This window comes from Melanerpes formicivorus, unplaced genomic scaffold, assembly GCF_026170545.1.
Source record: "Melanerpes formicivorus ecotype bairdi unplaced genomic scaffold, bMelFor1.0.p_v2 SCAF_11, whole genome shotgun sequence".
In the NCBI taxonomy this organism is placed as follows: domain Eukaryota; kingdom Metazoa; phylum Chordata; class Aves; order Piciformes; family Picidae; genus Melanerpes; species Melanerpes formicivorus.
The window spans coordinates 5,210,259-5,221,296 of NW_027142363.1; the positions used below are offsets into that span (position 1 = coordinate 5,210,259).

General features: G+C 46.0%; 1 protein-coding gene across 1 annotated transcript; it reads right to left on the reverse strand.

Annotated features, from left to right (window-relative positions):
- Positions 1 to 260: 260 nt before the first annotated feature.
- HSPA13 (heat shock protein family A (Hsp70) member 13) lies at positions 261 to 7,755 on the reverse strand. Its single transcript, XM_068144428.1, has 5 exons — positions 7,607 to 7,755; positions 6,052 to 6,392; positions 4,993 to 5,206; positions 4,199 to 4,366; positions 261 to 3,209 (listed from the first exon to the last, which is right to left on the reverse strand). The coding sequence occupies exons 1-5, from the start codon at positions 7,629 to 7,631 to the stop codon at positions 2,542 to 2,544; spliced, it is 1,416 nt and encodes a 471-aa protein (XP_068000529.1). The 5' UTR covers positions 7,632 to 7,755; the 3' UTR covers positions 261 to 2,541.
- Positions 7,756 to 11,038: the final 3,283 nt, after the last annotated feature.

The window sequence follows — 11,038 nt, forward strand, 5'->3', positions numbered from 1 at the left end:
TGTAGAAAGATTTCAGCCTTCAACTATAAAGAGCCTTTTGGTAAGCAGCACATGTGCATAACTGGAAATACCCACTTAGTAGACTCATCTTTACAATTCAGTGGTTTGTGCCACAATACAGTATTAAAGGATACAAAATAAATAACTTTGCAGAGTTCAGACAAGTTATTTAATAAATAAGGATGTACTGTGAAATATCCAATTTCTCTACTGAAGAAAATATCTATGTAACAATCTGAATAAATACCCTCTTTCTTTCCCCCCCCAATACAAGTAAACAACTCACCCTCCCCTTACAACTCCCAGAATAACACTGAAAGATTGAACTTCTCCACAGCGTAGGACTACATGAAAAAGTACTTCATTTATTTGCATTGAGAGTTTAACAACTTCAAGTTCACCCCACACCTTCCTAACTTGTCCCAAAATTGCAAGAAGCTTTTGATAGCTCAGCTTTGTGTGCTGTGGCTGTGTTTTCATACAGGTCTGTTCATTTTACACAGTGCATTTGAAAAACACAACCCATACATTAAAGGAAGACCTCCTGTAACTCTGTAGGAGACTTTTGAGATGAATTTACAGCAGGGCAGAAGGCCACAATGACTCTAAAGACACTGGAATGTGTTGGATTAAATACATACATCTGCAAAGCAAAGGCCCCAAATAGCAACTGTGTTTGAGAATGGTACTGTGTATGTGCATTCATCCATGAATTCACTGAAGAGGCACTTCTTTCAACACAAGAGTTTAGTTACTGGAAGTTCCATACCGACCTAGACAGGGTCACTTTCAAGGAAGTACAGAGGGAAAAACCAAACCCTCAAATAAAGATCACTTTGGTTTTCAACTCAGGGAAATTAAACAGATGTTAGCAGTATTTTGGGAATCCTCTGTGAAGTTAAACAAAGCTGATCATATGGTTGTGTGCAGCTATGATTCAATTTAAGAGGTTTTTAATTGGATTACTTCAAAGAGATGTTTAGACAACAGCTATGCAAACAGCTGAATCAGCTCAACTGATTTATAGCAGTAGCATAAATAAGGCCTACTGCCAGGAGAGTAATAAGCCTACTTTAATACAGTCATAGGTTAAACAATAAATCTAAGACCCACATATTATCTTGGCAAGCTTAATAGGAACAACATTATTCTAGAGAATACAAGAATATGCTTGGGAGCCCCTGTTACTACAGCTTACCTGAATAAGACTGGGTTGATGGATGCTGTAGCCAGTCTTAGCTGAATCAAGTGTTTTCATTGCAGAAAGTTCTACACAGGTAGAAGAATTCAACTGGCCATTAAGTCTGACTCAATGCTCTAAAGACAACAGAACTGTCACAAGTTTATTGGATTCAGATCGTTAGTTGGTTTTTTCCCCCTCCTCATGCATTTGCTAGATAGCCAAGTAGCAAACTATTTGCCTAAAGTCCTAAGAAAGTGCTACCTGAAATCCTGAGTTCCACACCCACTTCCTTCCCAAAGAACAGCTACAATCTCCCATCTATGTTCAGAGTGGGGTTAACAAATCTTGAATCACAGATACAAGCTAAAAATCCCAAACCAGTTGGGTGAGTTGCCATTTACTGGGACCACAGGAACTAGATCTCATGCAGGCAGTTCCTTCTGTCCCATGCTTTCTCCCCAGGAATAACACAGCTTGGGGTACTCCAGAGGAAAACCATCTAACATCTGTAGATGTGCAACAATGAAATTGGTGTTGGTCAAATTCAAAGGAAGATATGAAGGTGTGGCTTTAAGATACACAGAATTACTGCAGGTTTCAAAGAAGGTGAGAGGAGGTATAAATAGTTGGTAATATGCCCTTCTGTGGGGAACAGTGGTACAACAGCAGCACCTGTATGTTAACCATAAATGCCAGATCAGGAAGTAAGCCCTTGAAGACACTAAGTAACTCTACATTAGCAAAAGCTAAGTTTCTTACCATTGTTTGGCTGAACCAGGAGACAATTTGCCATATAGCCTCAGTAATACCAGTATGCTGTTATGAACAGCAGAAGAATCAAGTGAATGCATGTCTCATTCAAGCTGCAACATGCTTTTTAGAAAGGTGCTTAAGATGCTCAGAGGACTCCATGTAATAAATAAAGTTAAGCTCAACACTGCTAGTGCTCTGTGCATTAACACTGCTTCACATTCTTTCAAAGTAAATAACCTGGAAATACCTACAGCAAACCGTATTAGCTCTATCCTTTGGTCACACCCCTTTTCTATGTTAAGCATAGACTTCCTTCAATATTTGCTAACAAAATTTAGCAAGAACATGAATGTCATCACTGGCATTTTCATCCAACATCCAGTCTACAAGTAAACACAGGATACTTCCAAACTTCAAAACCCACTCGTACCTTTGCAATAGCATCTAGCATTGATACAGTTAGGTGTCCAGGAACACCTAACCAGAACAGGTAAAAAAACTTTATTAATACAGCTAAAGATTGGGCTCCACTGCCAGTCAGGTAAGTATGCACCACCAGAGTACATGTTCAGAGAGAGGGGAGAGTGACGGGGAAGAGTTTACTCTCAGTTAAAGTTAGTCTTCCGTAAATGCTTATTAGGAATTTCTATGGCGCTGACTTGAAGCGGCCAGGACCCACCAACAATTCCTGCTTGGATAGCCACACCTGTCACCACAGCTAGATCAGGGTCTACAGAAGTGTTAGGCTCCTTGCCAAAGAACTCCTGAATAACTCTGCGTATTCGAGGGATCCGGGTAGAGCCTCCGACTAACACAATTTCATCCACTTCTGCTTTGCTGAGGTGCCCTTCCTTCAGCACTTCCTCAATAGGGACCAGGATCTTCTCGAAAAGGTCCTCATTTAACATCTCAAACAGCTTCCTGGAGACTTCTGTTTCAAACAGAACTGTGACAAAGCTGTTCTCTGCTTTTGCAGTGTCTCCAAAATTCTTCAGATGTGGTTTTTGTGAAGGCTTTTCTGTTAGCACGGTGTTTGTTTTTACCTCACTTTCTGGAACTTCCTTTGGAAGCTTCCTGTCTGGTAAAGTCAACCAGACCCTTAGCGTAGCTGCCTCCTGAACAGTCAGGTTTAGTTTAACTGCTTCCACAGCCTGTCTGAGGCGATGGATTTCTTCTTTCCTGCTTGGCAGAGCGCCGTATGTTTGATGGAGCTGGTCGTATAAATACAGCATCAGCCTCTGGTTAAAATCCTGTCCTCCAAGTTTGTTGTTACCTGAAACATCAGAAGAGAAGGCATCAGACATCACTTCAAAACTTCACAAAGCAGCTCACACCATAGCATTAAACAGTGCTCAGGGGCCAGAACAATGACACTAGGCCCATAAGCATAACAAGAGCTCACAGAGCTGTGAAAATAGACATGAGGTCTGTGGTGACAGGCTGGACTCAATGATCTTTGAGGTCTCTTCCAACCTTGGTGAAACTGTGATACTGTGATAATTTTTGTCCACTGAAGAGTGCATGACTGTGGCAGCTTAGGCTAAGTGCCTCCTCCTGCTGCTGCCACACAAGATACACCTCTGGTGTCACAAGTGTCCAGCCCAGTGGGGGGACACAGGAAATAGCGTATTTCATACCCAGAATGTCCTGCTCCCTATAAATCTATCAGCAAGGTCTCACACTTCCTCTTTCTCCTCTCTCCAGTCCCATGAGAGATGCTTCCCTATCTGGTAATAGTGGGGGAGTATTTCAAGGCCTGTTAGGCCTGGCTAGGCCTAATGCCAAGAGAAGAAAAGGGAGGGGCAGTTTCAGACCTGGCCAGCCTGAGACTAGCCTAGCAGTGGAGTGGGCGGGGAAGAAAGACCCCCGGGGGTTTTGGGTGTACCCTCAGGTAGGGAGAAAGGGAAATGCTGGGAGGCTTCTGGGCATGCTGTAAGGGACTCTGTATGCGTTGGGGTTGTCACTATGCTTGTAGCTTTTGTAAAACACTCCACTGCTTTTCCATTTAAATTTTCCATCACTTCTGCCATCCATTTGTGTGAGTCTCATTTTTCTGCCCTGGTGGGAGGCAAGAGAGGATCTGCCTGGCCTCAAACTGGCACAATGACAGACAGTAATTTATGGATTTTTATTTAGCCCTCTGCTTTTCCTCTGGAACTGTTCTGCTACACTGCAACAGGAAAAGGCATTGGCTATTTACTCAGACATTTAGGTGCACCTTCCCCCCACCAATTCCTGGAGAAAGCAAAGACTTTTTCTCACCTGCCATAGCTCGTGTGAGGAACATCCCTCCCTGCTTGTTCAACAGAGACACATCCAAAGTTCCTCCACCCAAATCCACCACCAGAACATTAAACACATCAGCTTTGTGGAGTCCGTAAGCCATGGCTGCAGCTGTGGGTTCGTTAATTACTCGTAAAATGTTTAGACCTACAAAGAGCAAGAGACACCAAGCAACACTTAGTTAAAGTTTGGAACAAACTACAGTTCTCACATCATAATGGCATTTACCATTAGTTGGTTTTGTTGTCTTGGGGTTGTGGATTTGGGTTTGGCTTTTTGTTTGTTGGTTTGGTTTTTTTAACCCTGATTTTGCCTTATTAAAATGTCAGATGTAAAGGAAGTAGTTTCCTATGCAGTAATACTCAATGAACTTCCCTTATATGAGCAGTATTACATCACTGTCAGGGTGAAGTCATAAACCACCATTTGCTCAAAGACAAAAGAAACCTTATTTCAGATGCTGCATTTCTCTTTAAACTATTGTCCAAGAGTGCTCTGTGCAGTCTCTCTATTTGAGACTAATAAAAAGACTATTTTCCCTGAAGTAAAACTTGCTGCTCTAGCTATCCATACTTGCATAAGTCAGCTGCACTTGTCAGTACTCAAGAGTTCTCTGCTGTGCCTCACAAATGCTAATGGTCTGTGCAAAAACCAAACATATAAAATCCATTCTAAGGATCTGACACCAATGCCCTGTTTCTATGTGCTCCCCAAAGACTTTACTGTTAGTGAAACAGGTTTCACAGAAAACTTCTGGAATGAAGAGACATCACCTGCAAGGTTAGCTGCCTTAATGGTAGAATTCCGCTGCCTTTCATCAAACTCTGCTGGCACAGAGATGACTGCCTGTGAAATGGGCATGCCAAGAGAGCCTTCTGCCATCCTCTTCAATTTCAGGAGCAGCTGAGCACCAATATGCTCTGGAGTGACGTGAAAGGTTTCATTAGTTGTCACAGAAAATTCAGCTGATCCATTGTTGTTGAAAATCTAGAAGGAAAAAGCAACACAATCCACCAGTGAGAAGTCTTTGTCTTTGGTTTGTTTGGGGTTTTTTAATTGCTGTTCCACACTGCTCTCAACACAGGTTTTATCTGCCCAGGGAGGTGGTGCAGTCACCATCACTATAGGTGTTTAGGAAGAGACTGGATGAGGCACTTGGTGCCACAGTTTAGTTGATTAGGTGGTGTTGGGTGACAGGTTGGACTCGATCTCAAAGGTCTTTTCCAACCACCATCCTGGGCAGCACATTCCAATGGCCAATCACTCTTTCTGTGAAGAATTTCTTCCTAACATCCAGCCTAAACCTCCCCTGGCACAGTTTGAGACTGTGTCCTCTTGTTCTGGTGCTGGGTGCCTGGGAGAAGAGACCAACCCCTAGCTAGCTACAACCTCCCTTCGGGTAGTTGTAGATGGCAATAAGGTCTCCTCTGAGCCTCCTCTTCTCCAGGCTAAACAACCCCAGCTCCCTCAGTCTCTCCTCACAGGGCTGTGCTCCAAACCCCTCCCCAGCTTTCTTGCCCTTCTCTGGCCACCTTCCAGCAATTCAGCATCTTTCCTAAACTCAGAGATCCAGAACTGGACACAGGACTCAAGGTGTGGCCTGACCAGTGTTGAGTACAGGGGCAGAATGGCTTCCCTCCTCCTGCTGGCCACACTATTCCTGATACAGGCCAGGATGCCATTGGCCTTCTTGACCACCTGGGCACACTGCTGGCTTGTGTTCAGCCTACTGTCAACCAGTACCCCCAGGTCCCTTTCTGCCTGGTTGGCTACTCTGTTTCAAGCATCCCATAGCATACTGCTCAAAAAGAGCTCAGGAAGATGGCCCTTACCTTAAAGGGATACCTGCTACTTTCACTCTTCAGTTCTTCTGAAGAAAAGATCTTCCCAATAAACCTTTTTGCGTCATAAATGGTGTTCTGCGGATTGGAATCAGCCAGTTCTAGGCCATCATAACCTACATACACATCTGTGTCTGTGAAAGAGACTATACTTGGAATGCTGTTGTGCCCATTTTCATCTGCAATAACCTTCACCTGCCCCGTTCCAGGGAGGAAGACGCCAACGGAGCAGTACGTTGTGCCAAGGTCAATCCCAATCACTTTTGGTGTAGGCATAGGTAAGTATTGCTGTGCTAGATAGCCAGCTAACAGAAGAGCCAGAACAGCTGAACCTGAAACAAACATTTAAAGGAAAAAAAAAAGGTTACATTATCCACTGCTACAAACTCAGAAGTCAATACAAATTACACAGCATTAATCATTACAACTCATGCTGTTTTATTTCATGCTCTGACGCCTGTTCAGCTACCAAATTCATTTTCAGTTTCTTCAAAGGCCACCAGCAACTGTAGGTCTCTTAACTCAACAGAAAGCAGCCAGAAGATTTTTATCTTAGGCATTAAATACTTACCTGATTATAAAAAAGGCCCAGGAGATAACAGCAACCCCAAAACATCACCAACCTGTAATAATTCTTTTTCTCTCTGCAAGGCATTTGAAATAAATGAAATGCAAAGTCACACACTGTGGGGTGTCCCTGCCCATGGCAGGGGGGTTGGAACTAGATGATTCTTGTGGTCCCTTCCAACCCTGACTGATTCTATGATACTATGATACACTACCTGCCCCTATTTAAGCCATAGCTCCAGAACGAGCATCTTCCCACACCACTGAAGCTTTTCTATGCCTTGAAACCAAGGGATAGACTAGCTTAAGTGCAAAGTAGTTTGGGGGCAGGGGGGGAAAGGGGGTGAGTATTTTTTTGTTGTTTTGGGGTTTTAAATTTTCTATGTAGTTAACAGACATAGCGAGAATCCCAAAAAATCCAACTGTAGGCAATGCCTCTGCAGAGGGGAGAAAAGGAAGAAACAAGCAAGCAAGCAAACAAACAAAAGCTAACAACGATGCACCGCAAATAAAACCTCAACAGATTTAACTTCAAGTAGGGGAGAAGATCTTTTTTTCGCAGCAGGTAAGGCTAGTCAAGAGCGTGCTTCAAACGGAGTAATGAGGAAAAAAAACAACCAGCAGCTTTAGTTTTCTGTCCCTGAATCTTCTCAGCAATATGCCAGCGCACAGCGCGACTGTCTAAAGACAGCAGCACACCGAACCCATGACAGGAAGCTGTGACATCCTGAAAAGTCTCGCCGGGACGGTAACGCCGGCAGAAAATCTGCGAAAGGCCCAGCAAACCTGGCCAGCGTCCATCGTCTGAGGCAGGGTAACAAGCCGCGCTTGGGCCCTACCAGACAGAAGGGTCTCCCACAAGGGAGGCGGGGCAGGGGATCCCCACCGCCCTGCCTGCCCCACCGCCTCACCCTCACCCCCCGGGCACAGTCCCCTCGGCAGCCCGAGACACGGCCTAGCTTCCTGTACCCCTGCTTACCCAGCACTGCCATTTGCCCGGCCATCGCTGCTCGCCGGCTCCCGCAGCGCCTGCCGCTGCCGCCACCGCCGACTGATGACGGCTCCTTCCGGGCCGCGGGGCACGCCGGGACGAGTGTTCGGCGCCGCACAACCACCCCGCTCACATCGGCCTGCTGCAGGGGCGAGAAAACTACAGCTGCAGGAGGGGGCGAGGGTGGGAGCCGTTTCCGGCAGACACCAGCCAATGGGCTGAGAGAAGCACCGGGGGCCAAGAGGAACCGGTAGCGAGGCAGGATGCGCACTGCCCTTCAAGGCGCATGCGTAGGCCGGGGTCGGCTGGGCCGCGGTGCCCACTGGAAGCGGTAGTTCGGACCGAGCGCTGCGGCCGGCTCTGTGTGGGGAGCGCTCGGCGCCGATAGCAACGGCTTGGTACCTACGGCGGTAACTTGCCCAGCTTCTCGCCGGCTCCGAGCACCCTTCTTCCCTGGGGCCCGGGCAGGCCGCAGTGCGGGGCAGGGTCGTGGGGCGGGGGCCCTGCTCGGGCAGCCGCCACCCCGGCACCGTCCTGCCGGCGTGAGGCGTTCGCCACCGTGGGTACGACGCTGGCAATTTTACACCCGCTGAGACTGTTAGGCCTTGAAAAAAAATAATTTTAATAATTATTACATCTCTTCTGTTGTTATTGTTGGCATTCGGGTCTCACAGCCTTTGGCGAAGGGGAGGTGGGCAGCTGCCTTTTCAGCCCCGGGGCGGAATGTCCCGATGGGTAAAGCGATGGGCCGGGTCATTGCACAACAAGGGCTTCTCTTTGGAGAAGCGCCGGGTTCTGTGGTGAAATGACCTGGCTGTGGATCGGGAAACCTGCTTAGTGCCTGTCCTGGAAGCAGACCGAGACCTGCAGTGCGGGTTTGATCCAACACGTGAAGCTGAAGCGGGGCATGTGTGTTTCATCTGCTCTCTCATGCTGTATCTGGATAAAGCACCAGGTTCTCCTGCACTGAGATTGTACTTTAGCTTTTAGGAACACTTAATTTTCTCATCCCTGAAGTGCTCTGATGCAACAACAATGCAGAAGTAGTAATTCATGCAAGAAATACACTGTGAAATACAGTGTGGATTTGCTTCTTGGCAGCTGTTCCTCTGGTAAGGTCCTCTGTCATAAGGAGTAACAGACTTGCAGGTTCTTGCAAATCAGGTTTCTGCTTCAGGCAAAAACTGGTTGTGAGAATGCAAAGTTTCCTTAATGCAGTTTAAGTGAGATGTTTTTGATAGGAAATGTTCATAAATGAGTAGCCAGTAGCAAATAGCATAGTGGAGGAAAACTTAGTAGGTTTAATTGCAGTTACCTTCTCTAGCACCTCTACTGCTCATAAGTGATGGAAAGACACATAACTGAAAAGTAGTTCCCAGGAACTTCTCCTAAGCTGCTTTAGGCAAAAAGTAGAAAGCACCACTTTATCTTAACAGTAAAAAACATGCATCTTCCATTTACTGTTCATGTAGTGATGTGATTCATTCTCTGCACAAGAAGGTGGCAAGAAGATTAAAACATTTGCCTTTCTTAGTGACTCATGATCTGACTATTTTCTAATCACATATCTAAATAGGTTCTTTTCCATGCATCAGAGTTCAATAATTATATTTCTGGAAGTGGCTGGAAGTGGCGCCATTGTAATTGTTGTCACTTATTTAAGTTGGGGGAAACTTGTATTAGAATCATAGAATCAATAAGGTTGAAAAAGACCTCAAGGATCATAAAGTCCAACCTGTCACCCAACACCTCATGACTACTAAACCATGGCACCAAGTGCCACATCCAATCCCCTCCTGAACACTACCAGGGACGGTGACTCCACCACCTCCCTGGGCAGCCCATTCCAGTGACGAATGACTCTCAGTGAAGAACTTTCTCCTCACCTCGACCCTAGACTTCCCCTGGTGCAGCTTGAGACTGTGTCCTCTTGTTCTGTTGTTGGTTGCCAGTTGCCTGGGAGAAGATGCCAACCCCCACCTGGCTACAACCTCCCTTCAGGGAGTTGTAGAGAGCAATAAGGTCTCCCCTGAGTCTTCTTCTCCAGGCTACGCAATCCCAGCTCCCTCAGCCTCTCCTCATGGGGCTTGTGCTCGAGGCCTCTCCCCAGCCTCATTGCCCTTCTCTGGACACATTCCAGCAACTCAACATCTTTCCTAAACTGAGGGGCCCAGAACTGGACACAGGACTCAAGGTGTGGCCTAACCAGTGCTGAGTACAGGGGCAGAATGACTTCCCTCCTCCTGCTGGCCACACTATTTCTGATGCAGGCCAGTAATCATTGTTTACTGTATTACTTCACTTGTGTAACTCAAGTGCAAACAGTATTTTGTGCAAGTGTCAGTGGATAGTGAACAGAACAAAAGACATTTAGTGAAAACAAGGCACCAAATCAGAGCTGGATCATAATTTTGATATTTGATAGCAAGCAGATGCTTTAATATGTGGAGGAAATCTGTAATGTGACACGGTGGGACATAGATATGGAGGGAAGTTTTAAAAAATATTGATACAAACCCTCATTTCAGAGAGTTCATCTTTATCTAAAGCATAGGCCAGGCTTGGCTTTTCATCCTACAGGTTAAAACTCTGAAAGACATTGGAATCACTTGACAACGTACTTGCTGAAGGACAGAATCCAAGTGTCCTTTCCTATAGAGTTTCCATTCTATTTCTTCAAAACAAAGCTGCATAATGAATGTAGCATATCAGTCAATGGCTGTTCCCTGTGGCACTCCTTATGTCTCTGAGAGGTCCTCACTTAGATGGTTTGACTGGAGGTAACAGCACTCTCCCCTCTGAGTGAATCCTCTCCATGATGGCAATATAAAATGTCCTGTTCCCATCGCTCAGAGGACCACTCATGATTCACCCACAATGAGATTAAGACACAGACAAGTCAGACGTTGCCCAGCAGTTTAGTGCTTTCAGAAGTATAATAGGAAAAGCAAGAGCTAAGAAAGGGGAGCAATAGAAAAAGTATCAAAATGTAAGCAGAGCTGTCGTATTATAGATTGCAAAGATAGTCACCGCCATGGATCCAGCAGTGTCCTGTCGGTCTGTTCTCAGTGGTTCAGCAAGGAGGGTCCCCCCATGTCTTGAAAAGGCCCTAGTGCCCCCTTGTGGCTCTGTCTTCAGCCAGACTCACTGCATGTGCTCCTGCCAGACTGTGCAGCACATGGAGCACTCACACAGCTGTCACGTGGGCTCTGCCACATCATTGCACATGTGCCAACACACCTGAGCATCTGCCCCCTTAGAAGCAGCCCATGGACTCCTGCTCTGACTGGTCCTTGCCAGCTGCCCAACCACAAGGCTCTCTGTTCCCCTTTGATAGCAAAGCTTAGGTGGGTTTTGTTGCTAAATGATAATGCAGCATTGCAGTGTTTGAGACAAAGCACAAATGCTGTCTTCCACAGC

What these genes read in the sequence shown, in the direction of transcription:
- HSPA13 (XM_068144428.1), bottom strand. Translation starts at nt 7,631, where the DNA reads ATGGCCGGGCAAATGGCAGTGCTGG. An exon ending in CGGGCAAATGGCAGTGCTGG is followed by an intron (nt 6,393 to 7,606) that starts GTAAGCAGGGGT and finishes TGTTTGTTTCAG; the next exon opens with GTTCAGCTGTTCTGGCTCTT. An exon ending in TAAGGCAGCTAACCTTGCAG is followed by an intron (nt 4,367 to 4,992) that starts GTGATGTCTCTT and finishes TGCTCTTTGTAG; the next exon opens with GTCTAAACATTTTACGAGTA.